Source organism: Oncorhynchus nerka, linkage group LG27, assembly GCF_034236695.1.
Source record: "Oncorhynchus nerka isolate Pitt River linkage group LG27, Oner_Uvic_2.0, whole genome shotgun sequence".
NCBI lineage: Eukaryota > Metazoa > Chordata > Actinopteri > Salmoniformes > Salmonidae > Oncorhynchus > Oncorhynchus nerka.
The window spans coordinates 82,592,182-82,607,414 of record NC_088422.1 but is presented as its reverse complement, the minus strand read 5'-3'; the positions used below and the strand labels follow the sequence as shown (position 1 = coordinate 82,607,414).

Genomic DNA, 15,233 nt, shown 5'->3' with positions numbered 1-15,233 from the left:
CAGAGAGACAAAGAGACAGAAACATGGACACAGACAGAACAGCCAGACGTAGGGCGTGTAACATAGACAGTACAGCCAGATGTGGGGGTAGTAACATAGACAGAACAGCCAGACGTGGGGGGTAGTAACATAGACAGAACAACCAGATGTAGGGGTAGAAACATAGACAGGACAGCCAGACGTGGTAGTAACATAACAGAACAGCAAGGCGTGGGGGTAATAACATAAATAGAACAGCCAGACGTGGGGGTAGTAACATAGACAGAACAGCCAGACGTGGGGGTAGTAACATAACAGACCAGCCAGGCGTGGGGGTAGTAACATAACAGAACAGCCAGACATGGGGGAAGTAAAAAAGACAGAACAGCCAGACGTGGAGGTAGTAACATAACAAAACAGCCAGACATGAGGGTAGTAACATAGACAGAACAGCCAGACGTGGGGGTAGTAACATAGACAGAACAGCCAGACGTGGGGGTAGTAACATAACAGACCAGCCAGGCGTGGGGGTAGTAACATAACAGAACAGCCAGACATGGGGGAAGTAAAAAAGACAGAACAGCCAGACGTGGAGGTAGTAACATAACAAAACAGCCAGACATGAGGGTAGTAACATAGACAGAACAGCCAGACGTGGGGGTAGTAACATAGACAGAACAGCCAGACGTGGGGGTAGTAACATAACAGAACAGCCAGGCGTGGGGGTAATAACATAAATAGAACAGCCAGACGTGGGGGTAGTAACATAGACAGAACAGCCAGACGTGGGGGTAGTAACATAACAGACCAGCCAGACGTGGGGGTAGTAGTAACATAACAGAACAGCCAGACATGGGGGAAGTAAAACAGCCAGAACAGCCAGACGTGGAGGTAATAACATAAAATAACAGCCAGACATGAAGGTAGTAACATAGACAGAACAGCCAGACGTGTGGGTAGTAACATAACAGAACAGCCAGACATGGGGGTAGTAACATAGACAGAACAGCCAGACATGGGGGTAGTAACATAGATAGAACAGCCAGACGTGTGGGTAGTAAAACAGACAGAACAGCCAGACGTGGGGGTAGTAACATAGACAGAACAGCCAGACGTGGGGGTAGAAACATAGACAGAACAGCCAGACGTGGGGGGTAGTAACATAGACAGGACAGCCAGACGTGGTAGTAACACAGACAGAACAGCTAGACGTGGGGGTAGTAACATAACAGAACAGCCAGGAGTGGGGGTAATAACATAAATAGAACAGCCAGACGTGGAGGTAGTAACATAGACAGAACAGCCAGACGTGGGGGTAGTAACATAACAGAACAGCCAGACGTGGGGGTTGTAACATAGACAGAACAGCCAGGCGTGGGGGTAGTAACGTAACAGAACAGCCAGACGTGGGGGTAGTAAAACAGACAGAACAGCCAGACGTGGGGGTAGTAAAACAGACAGAACAGCCAGACGTGGGGGTAGTAACATAAATAGAACAGCCAGACGTGGGGGTAGTAACATAACAGACTAGCCAGGCGTGGGCGTAGTAACATAACAGAACAGCCAGACATGGGGGAAGTAACATAGACAGAACAGCCAGACGTGGGGGTAGTAACATAGACAGAGGGCCAGACGTGGGGGTAGTAAAACAGACAGAACAGCCAGATGTGGGGTAGTAACATAGACAGAACAGCCAGACGTGGGGGTAGTAACACAGGCAGAGGGCCAGACGTGGGGGTAGTAACATAGACAGATGGCCAGACGTGGGGGTAGTAACATAGACAGAACAGCCAGAAGTGGGGGTAGAAACAGAGAGAACAGCCAGACGTGGGGGGTAGTAACATAGACAGGACAGCCAGACGTGGTAGTAACACAGACAGAAAAGCCAGACGTGGGGGTAGTAACATAACAGAACAGCCAGGAGTGGGGGTAATAACATAAATAGAACAGCCAGACTTGGGGGTAGTAACATAGACAGAGGGCCAGATGTGGGAGTAGTAACATAGACAGAGGGCCAGACGTGGGGATAGTAACATAGACAGAGGGCCAGAAGTGGGGGTAGTAACATAGACAGAACAGCCAGACGTGGGGGTAGTAACACAGACAGAGGGCCAGATGTGGGGGTAGTAGGACAGACAGAGGGTCAGAAGTGGGGGTAGTAACACAGACAGAACAGCCAGACGTGTGGGTAGTAACATAGACAGAGGGCCAGACGTGGGGGTAGTAAAACAGACAGAACAGCCAGACGTGGGGGTAGTAACATAGACAGAGGGCCAGACGTGGGGGTAGTAAAACAGACAGAACAGCCAGACGTGGGGGTAGTAACATAGACAGAGGGCCAGACGTGGGGGTAGTAAAACAGACAGAACAGCCAGACGTGGGGGTAGTAACATAGACAGATGGCCAGACGTGGGGGTAGTAAAACAGACAGAACAGCCAGACGTGTGGATAGTAAAACAGACAGAACAGCCAGACTTGGGGGTAGTAACATAGACAGAGGGCCAGATGTGGGGGTAGTAACATAGACAGAACAGCCAGAAGTGGGGGTAGTAACACAGACCGAGGGCCAGAGGTGGGGGTAGTAACATAGACAGAACAGCCAGAAGTGTGGGTAGTAACACAGACAGAGGGCCAGACGTGGGGGTAGTAACATAGACAGAACAGCCAGAAGTGTGGGTAGTAACACAGACAGAGGGCCAGACGTGGGGGTAGTAACACAGACAGAGGGCCAGGCGTGGGGGTAGTAACACAGACAGAGGGCCAGAAGTGGGGATAGTAACATAGACAGAACAGCCAGAAGTGTGGGTAGTAACACAGACAGAGGGCCAGAAATGGGGGTAGTAACATAGACAGAACAGCCAGAAGTGTGGGTAGTAACACAGACAGAGGGCCAGACGTGGGAGTAGTAACATTGACAGAGGGCCAGACGTGGGGGTACTAACACAGACAGAGGGCCAGAAGTGGGGGTACTAACACAGACAGAGGTTCAGACGTGTGGGTAGTAACACAGACAGAGGGCTAGACGTGGGGGTAGTAACACAGACAGAGGTTCAGACGTGGGGGTAGTAACACAGACAGAGGGCTAGACGTGGGGGTAGTAACATAGATACAGGGCAAGATTTGCGGGTAGTAACATACTGTAGACATATTTGTACTGTTGTTTGTGTGTCTGTTGTGTCATTAACAGCCTAGTTGATACGATGTCTTATCAATATGTTGCCAAACAAGCAGAGGCTATTAGAGCAGGAGCTGATAAAGGGAGAGAGAAGGAGAGAGAGAGAGAGAGAGAGAGAGAGGGAGAGAGAGAGAGAGAGCTGATGAATGGATCCTGATTAGGGAGGAGGATATCACGACAACATAATTAAGACCTGGAACAGGGGAAATCAACACGCTAACAACCAATAAAATTCCAACTCCAATCATGTTAGGATGGTAGGATCGTTAGTTTACTCCAATCAGGTTAGGATGGTAGGATCGCTAGTTTACTCCAATCAGGTTAGGATGGTAGGATCGCTAGTTTACTCCAATCGGGTTAGGATGGTAGGATCGTTAGTTACTTCCAATCAGGATAGAGATGGTATGATCGTTAGTTTACTCCAATCAGGTTATGGATGGTAGGATCGTTAGTTACCTCCAATCAAGTTAGGGATGGTAGGATCGTTAGTTTACTCCAATCTGGTTAGGGATGGTAGGATCATTAGTTTACTTCAATCAGGTTAGGGATGGTAGGATCATTAGTTTACTTCAATCTGGTTAGGGATGGTAGGATCATTAGTTTACTTCAATCAGGTTAGGGATGGTAGGATCATTAGTTTACTTCAATCTGGTTAGGGATGGTAGGATCATTAGTTTACTTCAATCAGGTTAGGGATGGTAGGATCATTAGTTTACTTCAATCTGGTTAGGGATGGTAGGATCATTAGTTTACTTCAATCTGGTTAGGGATGGTAGGATTGTTAGTTTACTCCAATCAGGTTAGTTTACTCCAATCAGGTAAGGCCCGCGTCCATAGAAAAAAAAGAAAGTAAGGCCCGTGTCCATAAAGACACATACCAGCTCTACTGGTAGTACTGCTACTACCAGCAGTACTACACCTGCACCTGTCGACAACACAAGTTGCTCAGCTTCCACGAGCACATCCAATGGATACACACACACGATAGCCTTTGCATTAGCGTAGCCTCTTGTGTAGCCTGTCAACTATGTGTCTGTCTATCCCTGTTCTCTCCTCTCTGCAGAGACCATACAAACGCTCCACACCGCGTGCCCGCGGCCACCCTAATCTGGTGGTCCCAGCGCGCACGACCCACGTGGAGTTTCAGGTCTCCGGTAGCCTCTGGAACTGCCGATCTGCGGCCAACAAGGCAGAGTTCATCTCAGCCTATGCCTCCCTCCAGTCCCTCAACTTCTTGGCACTGACGGAAACATGGATCACCACAGACAACACTGCTACTCCTACTGCTCTATCTTCGTCTGCCCACGTGTTCTCGCACACCCCGAGAGCTTCTGGTCAGCGGGGTGGTGGCACCGGGATCCTCATCTCTCCCAAGTGGTCATTCTCTCTTTCTCCCCTTACCCATCTGTCTATCGCCTCCTTTGAATTCCATGCTGTCACAGTTACCAGCCCTTTCAAGCTTAACATCCTTATCATTTATCGCCCTCCAGGTTCATCAATGAGCTTGATGCCTTGATAAGCTCCTTTCCTGAGGACGGCTCACCTCTCACAGTTCTGGGCGACTTTAACCTCCCCACGTCTACCTTTGACTCATTCCTCTCTGCCTCCTTCTTTCCACTCCTCTCCTCTTTTGACCTCACCCTCTCACCTTCCCCCCCTACTCACAAGGCAGGAAATACGCTCGACCTCATCTTTACTAGATGCTGTTCTTCCACTAACCTCATTGCAACTCCCCTCCAAGTCTCCGACCACTACCTTGTATCCTTTTCCCTCTCGCTCTCATCCAACACTTCCCACACTGCCCCTACTCGGATGGTATCGCGCCGTCCCAACCTTCGCTCTCTCTCCCCGCTACTCTCTCCTCTTCCATCCTATCATCTCTTCCCTCTGCTCAAACCTTCTCCAACCTATCTCCTGATTCTGCCTCCTCAACCCTCCTCTCCTCCCTTTCTGCATCCTTTGACTCTCTATGTCCCCTATCCTCCAGGCCGGCTCGGTCCTCCCCTCCCGCTCCGTGGCTCGACGACTCATTGCGAGCTCACAGAACAGGGCTCCGGGCAGCCGAGCGGAAATGGAGGAAAACTCGCCTCCCTGCGGACCTGACATCCTTTCACTCCCTCCTCTCTACATTTTCCTCTTCTCTCTCTGCTGCTAAAGCCACTTTCTACCACTCTAAATTCCAAGCATCTGCCTCTAACCCTAGGAAGCTCTTTGCAACCTTCTCCTCCCTCCTGAATCCTCCTCCCCCTCCCCCTCCTCCCTCTCTGCAGATGACTTCGTCAACCATTTTGAAAAGAAGGTCGACGACATCCGATCCTCGTTTGCTAAGTCAAACGACACCGCTGGTTCTGCTCACACTGCCCTAGCCTGTGCTCTGACCTCTTTCTCCCCTCTCTCTCCAGATGAAATCTCGCGTCTTGTGACGGCCGGCCGCCCAACAACCTGCCCGCTTGACCCTATCCCCTCCTCTCTTCTCCAGACCATTTCCGGAGACCTTCTCCCTTACCTCACCTCGCTCATCAACTCATCCCTGACCGCTGGCTACGTCCCTTCCGTCTTCAAGAGAGCGAGAGTTGCACCCTTCTGAAAAAACCTACACTCGATCCCTCCGATGTCAACAACTACAGACCAGTATCCCTTCTTTCTTTTCTCTCCAAAACTCTTGAACGTGCCGTCCTTGGCCAGCTCTCCCGCTATCTCTCTCAGAATGACCTTCTTGATCCAAATCAGTCAGGTTTCAAGACTAGTCATTCAACTGAGACTGCTCTTCTCTGTATCACGGAGGCGCTCCGCACTGCTAAAGCTAACTCTCTCTCCTCTGCTCTCATCCTTCTAGACCTATCGGCTGCCTTCGATACTGTGAACCATCAGATCCTCCTCTCCACCCTCTCCGAGTTGGGCAACTCCGGCGCGGCCCACGCTTGGATTGCGTCCTACCTGACAGGTCGCTCCTACCAGGTGGCGTGGCGAGAATCCGTCTCCACACCACGTGCTCTCACCACTGGTGTCCCCCAGGGCTCTGTTCTAGGCCCTCTCCTATTCTCGTTATACACCAAGTCACTTGGCTCTGTCATAACCTCACATGGTCTCTCCTATCATTGCTATGCAGACGACACACAATTAATCTTCTCCTTTCCCCCTTCTGATGACCAGGTGGCGAATCGCATCTCTGCGTGTCTGGCAGACATATCAGTGTGGATGACGGATCACCACCTCAAGCTGAACCTCGGCAAGACGGAGCTGCTCTTCCTCCCGGGGAAGGACTGCCCGTTCCATGATCTCGCCATCACGGTTGACAACTCCATTGTGTCCTCCTCCCAGAGCGCTAAGAACCTTGGCGTGATCCTGGACAACACCCTGTCGTTCTCAACTAACATCAAGGCGGTGGCCCGTTCCTGTAGGTTCATGCTCTACAACATCCGCAGAGTACGACCCTGCCTCACACAGGAAGCGGCGCAGGTCCTAATCCAGGCACTTGTCATCTCCCGTCTGGATTACTGCAACTCGCTGTTGGCTGGGCTCCCTGCCTGTGCCATTAAACCCCTACAACTCATCCAGAACGCCGCAGCCCGTCTGGTGTTCAACCTTCCCAAGTTCTCTCACGTCACCCCGCTCCTCCGCTCCCTCCACTGGCTTCCAGTTGAAGCTCGCATCCGCTACAAGACCATGGTGCTTGCCTACGGAGCTGTGAGGGGAACGGCACTTCAGTACCTCCAGGCTCTGATCAGGCCCTACACCCAAACAAGGGCACTGCGTTCATCCACCTCTGGCCTGCTCGCCTCCCTACCACTGAGGAAGTACAGTTCCCGCTCAGCCCAGTCAAAACTGTTCGCTGCTCTGGCCCCCCAATGGTGGAACAAACTCCCTCACAACGCCAGGACAGCGGAGTCAATCACCACCTTCCGGAGACACCTGAAACCCCACCTCTTTAAGGAATACCTAGGATAGGATAAAGTAATCCCTCTCACCCCCCTCCCCCTTAAAAGATTTAGATGCACTACTGTTCCACTGGATGTCATAAGGTGAATGCACCAATTTGTAAGTCGCTCTGGATAAGAGCGTCTGCTAAATGACTTAAATGTAAATGTAAATGCATACGCAATATGCAGACACGTACACATGGATTTTGTACTGTATATACAGTTGAAGTCAGAATTTTACATACACTATTTTACATAGCCAAATACATTTAAACTCAGTTTTTCACAATTCCTGACATTTAATCCTAGTAAATATTCCCTGTCTTGGGTCAGATAGGATTACCACTTTATTTTAAGAATGTGAAATGTCAGAATAATAGTAGAGATAATGGTAGAAATAATGATTTCTTTCAGCCTTTATTTCTTTCATCACACTCCCAAGGATGAACCAGACTTGTGAAGGACTACAATTTTATTTCTGAGGTCTTGGCTGATTTCTTTTGATTTTCCCATGATGTCAAGCAAAGAGGCACTGAGTTTGAAGGTAGACCTTGAAATACATCCACAGGTACTCCTCCAATTGACTCAAATGATGTCAATTAGCCTATCAGAAGCTTCAAAGCCATGACATCATTTTCTGGAATTTTCCAAACTGTTTAAAGGCACTGTCAACTTAGTGTATGTAAACTTCTGACCCACTGGAATTGTGATACAGTGAATTATAAGTGAAATAATCTGCCTGTAAACAATTGTTGGAAAAATGACTGTCAAGCATAAAGTAGATGTCCTAACCGACTTGCCAAAACTATGGTTTGTTAACAAGACATTTGTGGAGTGGTTGAAAACCTATTAATGACTCCAACCTAAGTGTATGTAAATTTAAACATTCATTTTTAATAAATGTATTGTAATGTATGTGTGTGGCAGGCTTACAATGATGGCAAAAAAACAACATTTGAGAGTGTGCTGACCCAGGTGCTAGAGGGGGTACGCAGTTGGAGGTTGAATGTTTGAAGGGGTACGGGACTATAAAAAGTTTGTGCCCACAGCCCTAGATAGACCATCAGGTAGCTCTACTCTGTTAAGAAAACAGAAAACCTACACTTCCACAGAGACACAGTAAAACACAGCATGGAACTGGGACAGAGAGAGAGCGAAAGAGAGAGAGAGCGACAGAGAGAGAGAGAGAGAGAGAGCGACAGAGAGAGAGAGCGAGCGGAAAAGAGAGAGCAACAAAGACAAAGCGACAGACAGAGAAAGAGAGCGACAAAGAAAGAGCAGCAAAGAGAGAGTGACAGAGAGAGAGAGCGACAGAGAGAGAAAGAGAGCAAAAGAGAGTGAGTGAGAAAGAGAGAGAGAAGCAAGAGTAAAATAGAAAGAGAAAAGGATTGAAGGAGGCAGTAGATGAAAAATGCAATTACTACAATAACCATCTCACACGGTAAACTGAAGAGAAACCAAGCTGACATGGAAAAACACTGCAGCCCACTGTAAGAGGAGCAAGGATAACTATCACAGGGTCACAGGAGGTTGGTGGCACCTTAATTGGGGAGGATGGGCTCATAGTAATGGCTGTAATGGAATAAATGGAATGGTATCCAGCTCATCAAACACATGATACAATTCCCTTCATCAATTGGAGCCGTCCTCCCCTAACCAGCCTCCTGTGAGCAGGGTTAGGAAGTTAACTGAAGTTCTAATTCCAATTTCCATCAATGCTTCTCTATGAGAAAGAATGGAATTGGAATTTCTTCCTGAATTGACTGAAATGGAATTGACCTAAACCCTGAACTCTAACCCTAACCTCTAGAGAGGACATTTGGGGACTTTCAGGGACATTTGGGGAAACAGATTAAGTGTACTCGGGTGTATTAGGGTGCATATACTAGCGGAAGTGTCCTTAACTTTGGAGCTTAGGTTGCAAATCTACTAGTTCAGTGTCCTTACCTTGAGAGGTTTGGTTGCATATCTACTAGCTCAGTGCCCTTACCTTGAGAGGTTTGGGTGTATATCTACTAGCTCAGTGTTTACCTTGAGAGGTTTGGTTGCATACCTACTAGCTCAGTGTCCTTATCTTGAGAGGTTTGGTTGCATACCTACTAGCTCAGTGTCCTTACCTTGAGAGGTTTGGTTGCATATCTACTAGCTCAGTGTCCTTACCTTGAGAGGTTTGGGTGCATATCTACTAGCTCAGTGTCCTTACCTTGAGAGGTTTGGTTGCATACCTACTAGCTCAGTGTTTACCTTGAGAGGTTTGGGTGCATACCTACTAGCTCAGTGTTTACCTTGAGAGGTTTGGTTGCATATCTAGTAGCTCAGTGTCCTTACCTTGAGAGGTTTGGTTGCATATCTACTAGCTCAGTGTTTACCTTGAGAGGTTTGGTTGCATATCTACTAGCTCAGTGTTTACCTTGAGAGGTTTGGTTGCATACCTACTAGCTCAGTGTCCTTACCTTGAGAGGTTTGGTTGCATACCTACTAGCTCAGTGTTTACCTTGAGAGGTTTGGTTGCATATCTAGTAGCTCAGTGTTTACCTTGAGAGGTTTGGTTGCATACCTACTAGCTCAGTGTTTACCTTGAGAGGTTTGGTTGCATACCTACTAGCTCAGTGTTTAACTTGAGAGGTTTGGTTGCATATCTACTAGCTCAGTGTTTACCTTGAGAGGTTTGGGTGCATACCTACTAGCTCAGTGTTTACCTTGAGAGGTTTGGTTGCATATCTAGTAGCTCAGTGTCCTTACCTTGAGAGGTTTGGTTGCATATCTACTAGCTCAGTGTTTACCTTGAGAGGTTTGGTTGCATACCTACTAGCTCAGTGTCCTTACCTTGAGAGGTTTGGGTGCATGTCTACTAGCTCAGTGTTTACCTTGAGAGGTTTGGTTGCATACCTACTAGCTCAGTGTCCTTACCTTGAGAGGTTTGGGTGCATGTCTACTAGCTCAGTGTTTACCTTGAGAGGTTTGGGTGCATATCTACTAGCTCAGTGTTTACCTTGAGAGGTTTGGGTGTATATCTACTAGCTCAGTGTTTACCTTGAGAGGTTTGGTTGCATATCTACTAGCTCAGTGTTTACCTTGAGAGGTTTGGTTGCATATCTACTAGCTCAGTGTTTACCTTGAGAGGTTTGGGTGTATATCTACTAGCTCAGTGTTTACCTTGAGAGGTTTGGTTGCATACCTACTAGCTCAGTGTCCTTACCTTGAGAGGTTTGGGTGCATACCTACTAGCTCAGTGTCCTTACCTTGAGAGGTTTGGTTGCATATCTACTAGCTCAGTGTCCTTACCTTGAGAGGTTTGGGTGCATATATACTAGCTCAGTGTCCTTACCTTGAGAGGTTTGGTTGCATATCTACTAGCTCAGTGTCCTTACCTTGAGATGTTTGGTTGCATATGTACTAGCTCAGTGTTTACCTTGAAAGGTTTGGGTGCATATCTACTAGCTCAGTGTTTACCTTGAGAGGTTTGGTTGTATACCTACTAGCTCAGTGTCCTTACCTTGAGAGGTTTGGTTGCATACCTACTAGCTCAGTGTTTACCTTGAGAGGTTTGGTTGCATATCTACTAGCTCAGTGTCCTTACCTTGAGAGGTTTGGTTGCATATCTACTAGCTCAGTGTCCTTACCTTGAGAGGTTTGGTTGTATATCTACTAGCTCAGTGTCCTTACCTTGAGAGGTTTGGGTGTATATCTACTAGCTCAGTGTCCTTACCTTGAGAGGTTTGGGTGCATATCTACTAGCTAAGTGTCCTTACCTTGAGAGGTTTGGGTGCATATCTACTAGTTCAGTGTCCTTACCTTGAGAGGTTTGGTTGCATATCTACTAGCTCAGTGCCCTTACCTTGAGAGGTTTGGGTGTATATCTACTAGCTCAGTGTTTACCTTGAGAGGTTTGGTTGCATATCTACTAGCTCAGTGTCCTTATCTTGAGAGGTTTGGTTGCATACCTACTAGCTCAGTGTCCTTACCTTGAGAGGTTTGGTTGCATATCTACTAGCTCAGTGTCCTTACCTTGAGAGGTTTGGGTGCATATCTACTAGCTCAGTGTTTACCTTGAGAGGTTTGGGTGCATACCTACTAGCTCAGTGTTTACCTTGAGAGGTTTGGTTGCATATCTAGTAGCTCAGTGTCCTTACCTTGAGAGGTTTGGTTGCATATCTACTAGCTCAGTGTTTACCTTGAGAGGTTTGGTTGCATATCTACTAGCTCAGTGTTTACCTTGAGAGGTTTGGTTGCATACCTACTAGCTCAGTGTCCTTACCTTGAGAGGTTTGGTTGCATACCTACTAGCTCAGTGTTTACCTTGAGAGGTTTGGTTGCATATCTAGTAGCTCAGTGTTTACCTTGAGAGGTTTGGTTGCATACCTACTAGCTCAGTGTTTACCTTGAGAGGTTTGGTTGCATACCTACTAGCTCAGTGTTTAACTTGAGAGGTTTGGTTGCATATCTACTAGCTCAGTGTTTACCTTGAGAGGTTTGGGTACATACCTACTAGCTCAGTGTTTACCTTGAGAGGTTTGGTTGCATATCTAGTAGCTCAGTGTCCTTACCTTGAGAGGTTTGGTTGCATATCTACTAGCTCAGTGTTTTCCTTGAGAGGTTTGGTTGCATACCTACTTGCTCAGTGTCCTTACCTTGAGAGGTTTGGGTGCATGTCTACTAGCTCAGTGTTTACCTTGAGAGGTTTGGTTGCATACCTACTAGCTCAGTGTCCTTACCTTGAGAGGTTTGGGTGCATGTCTACTAGCTCAGTGTTTACCTTGAGAGGTTTGGGTGTATATCTACTAGCTCAGTGTTTACCTTGAGAGGTTTGGTTGCATATCTACTAGCTCAGTGTTTACCTTGAGAGGTTTGGTTGCATATCTACTAGCTCAGTGTTTACCTTGAGAGGTTTGGGTGTATATCTACTAGCTCAGTGTTTACCTTGAGAGGTTTGGTTGCATACCTACTAGCTCAGTGTCCTTACCTTGAGAGGTTTGGGTGCATACCTACTAGCTCAGTGTCCTTACCTTGAGAGGTTTGGCTGCATATCTACTAGCTCAGTGTCCTTACCTTGAGAGGTTTGGGTGCATATATACTAGCTCAGTGTCCTTACCTTGAGAGGTTTGGTTGCATATCTACTAGCTCAGTGTCCTTACCTTGAGATGTTTGGTTGCATATGTACTAGCTCAGTGTTTACCTTGAAAGGTTTGGGTGCATATCTACTAGCTCAGTGTTTACCTTGAGAGGTTTGGTTGTATACCTACTAGCTCAGTGTCCTTACCTTGAGAGGTTTGGTTGCATACCTACTAGCTCAGTGTTTACCTTGAGAGGTTTGGTTGCATATCTACTAGCTCAGTGTCCTTACCTTGAGAGGTTTGGTTGCATATCTACTAGCTCAGTGTCCTTACCTTGAGAGGTTTGGTTGTATATCTACTAGCTCAGTGTCCTTACCTTGAGAGGTTTGGGTGTATATCTACTAGCTCAGTGTCCTTACCTTGAGAGGTTTGGGTGCATATCTACTAGCTAAGTGTCCTTACCTTGAGAGGTTTGGGTGCATATCTACTAGCTAAGTGTCCCTACCTTGAGAGGTTTGGGTGCATATCTACTAGCTCAGTGTCCTTACCTTGAGAGGTTTGGGTGTATATCTACTAGCTCAGTGTCCTTACCTTGAGAGGTTTAGTTGTATACCTACTAGCTCAGTGTTTACCTTGAGAGGTTTGGGTGCATACCTACTAGCTCAGTGTCCTTACCTTGAGAGGTTTGGGTGCATATCTACTAGCTCAGTGTCCTTACCTTGAGAGGTTTGGGTGCATATATACTTCTTGATCAAGGCATCGGTAGGCTGTGTGTAAAGGCTCAGAGCGTATTTGAGGGACTTGAGGTCAGGGCTCTTCTCAAGGAACGTCTTCTTCAGACCGTTTCCTCCGGCGTGGAAATATTGCTACGGAAAAGAGAGAGAGAGAAAGGAAAAAAGAAAGAATGAAGGTCAGAGCCACTTTATTCACTGTCTTCAGTCTTCAGACTAGAAGGAGAACAGACATAGTCAGTACATTTAGCCTGCTTGTCTGTCCCGTAAAACAAAGATGCTGTATATGTATGTTAAAAGATTCCAGAGTGGTGCAGCGGTCGTAGGCACTGCATCTCAGTGCTAGAGGTGTCACTACAGACCCTGGTTCGATCCCGGGCTGTATCACAACCGGCCGTGATCGGGAGTCCCATAGGGCGGCGCACAATTGTCCCAGCGCTGTCCGGGTTATTAGGGGAGGGTTTTGTCTGGGTAGACCGTCATTGTAAAATAAGAATTTGTTTTTAACTGACTTGCCTAGTTAAATAAAGGTAAAATAAAAAATAAAAAATATATGCAGACAGACAGTTCCTTTTTCTTTTCTGGGATAGTCACCTGTTGGAGTGTCCTGGAGGTAGGACTACTTTTTTAGAATTGTCCCCCCAGTTAAGCACCTGGTTACCCTTTTTGTTAAAGCTGGGCTGGAGTTTACTTGGGTAAGCTTTCATTCACCATATTCATTTTAATGTTGGTTCCTCAGATCAGATTGAAAACATACATGTTCATGTACCTTTAAGTCTTCTGACCAGACTGACTGTATAGGAGACTGTGTGGGAGAGATAATAAGCATGTTTGCTTATGTAACAGCTGTCAAACTGCTTGTTTAACAATACATCTTCCTCCCTCCTAAAGTCTGCTACTTGATCTCGGGTCCTCTGTCTTGCAAACACTCGACAACACCTTAGCCAGCTACACCACTGAAAAAGCTAGCAATTCAAGGCATTTCAATCTGAGGAGTGAGGTTACCAATAAAACTCGGGTACACTCAGACCAGATAGAACACGTACAGAGTTAATGTACTTTTCACATCTTCCGACCAGACTGTGTGGAAGACTGTGTGGGAGAGGTAATAACTATGTATGCTTCTCCAGGCTGGCAGCAGTAGGCCTAATAAAAATGTACTCTGTACTGTTGCATTAAGACAGATGATAATTGCTTAAAGTCCTGCCACATACACACACTCCACCCCCACACACTCTCCACCTCACTGGAGTTCATGAGTTCATAGGGCATCCTCCATTGGCTCTGGAACAAGAAAGTCATGTTCAGATATAATCCAGTCACTGATGCATTATGGAATATCGGATACAGACTGAAAACAGTGGGTGAGTCAATGAGCCAAAGCTGCTCAGAGTAAATGATCCTAAGCGCTGTAGCTTTGTGTTCCAAATGACATCCTATTACCTATAGCAAACTACTTCTGATCAAAAGTAGTGTCCTACATAGGGCATACAGTGTCATTTGGGACTAAGCTCTGTAGCTCTGCTGCCTCGGCAGAATAGGCACAACCCAGATTCACTCTGAAGATACCGTATGTGTTGATGAGGGAAGAATGGCAGAGAAACCATCAAAGACATATCCAACACAACACCAACTCCAAGAGCTAGTCCACACAACACCAAGAGCTAGTCCACACAACTCCAAGAGCTAGCCCACACAACACCAACTCCAAGAGCTAGTCCACACAACACCAAGAGTTAGCCCACACAACACCAACTCCAAGAGCTAGTCCACACAACACCAAGAGTTAGCCCACACAACACCAACTCCAAGATCTAGTCCACACAACACCAACTCCAAGAGCTAGTCTACACAACACCAACTCCAAGAGCTAGTCCACACAACACCAAGAGCTAGCCCACACAACACCAACTCCAAGAGCTAGCCCACACCACACCAACTCCAAGAGCTAGCCCACACAACACCAACTCCAAGAGCTAGTCCACACAACACCAACTTCAAGAGCTAGTCCACACAACACCAAGAGCTAGTCCACACAACACCAACTCCAAGAGCTAGTCCACACAACACCAACTCCAAGAGCTAGTCCACACAACACCAACTCCAAGAGCTAGTCCACACAACACCAACTCCAAGAGCTAGTCCACACAACACCAACTCCAAGAGCTAGTCCACACAACACCAACTCCAAGAGCTAGTCCATACAACACCAACAAAAACAGTGTAGCCTAGTGGTTAGAGCGGTGGACTAGTAACCGGAAGTTTGCAAGTCCAAACCCCCGAGCTGACAAGGTACAAATCTGTCGTTCTGGCCCTGGACAGGCAGTTAACCCACTGTTCCTAGGCCGTCATTGAAAATAAGAATTTGTTCTTA

General features: G+C 47.1%; 1 protein-coding gene across 1 annotated transcript in view; it reads right to left on the bottom strand.

Annotated features, from left to right (window-relative positions):
* Positions 1 to 15,233, bottom strand: part of LOC115120649 (protein unc-13 homolog C-like) — a 242,585-nt gene that overhangs the window by 49,256 nt on the left and 178,096 nt on the right. The window contains exon 30 of the mRNA XM_065012084.1: positions 12,847 to 12,994. Within this exon, the coding sequence (XP_064868156.1) occupies positions 12,847 to 12,994 (148 nt within the window). The remainder of the gene's footprint in view (positions 1 to 12,846; positions 12,995 to 15,233) is intronic.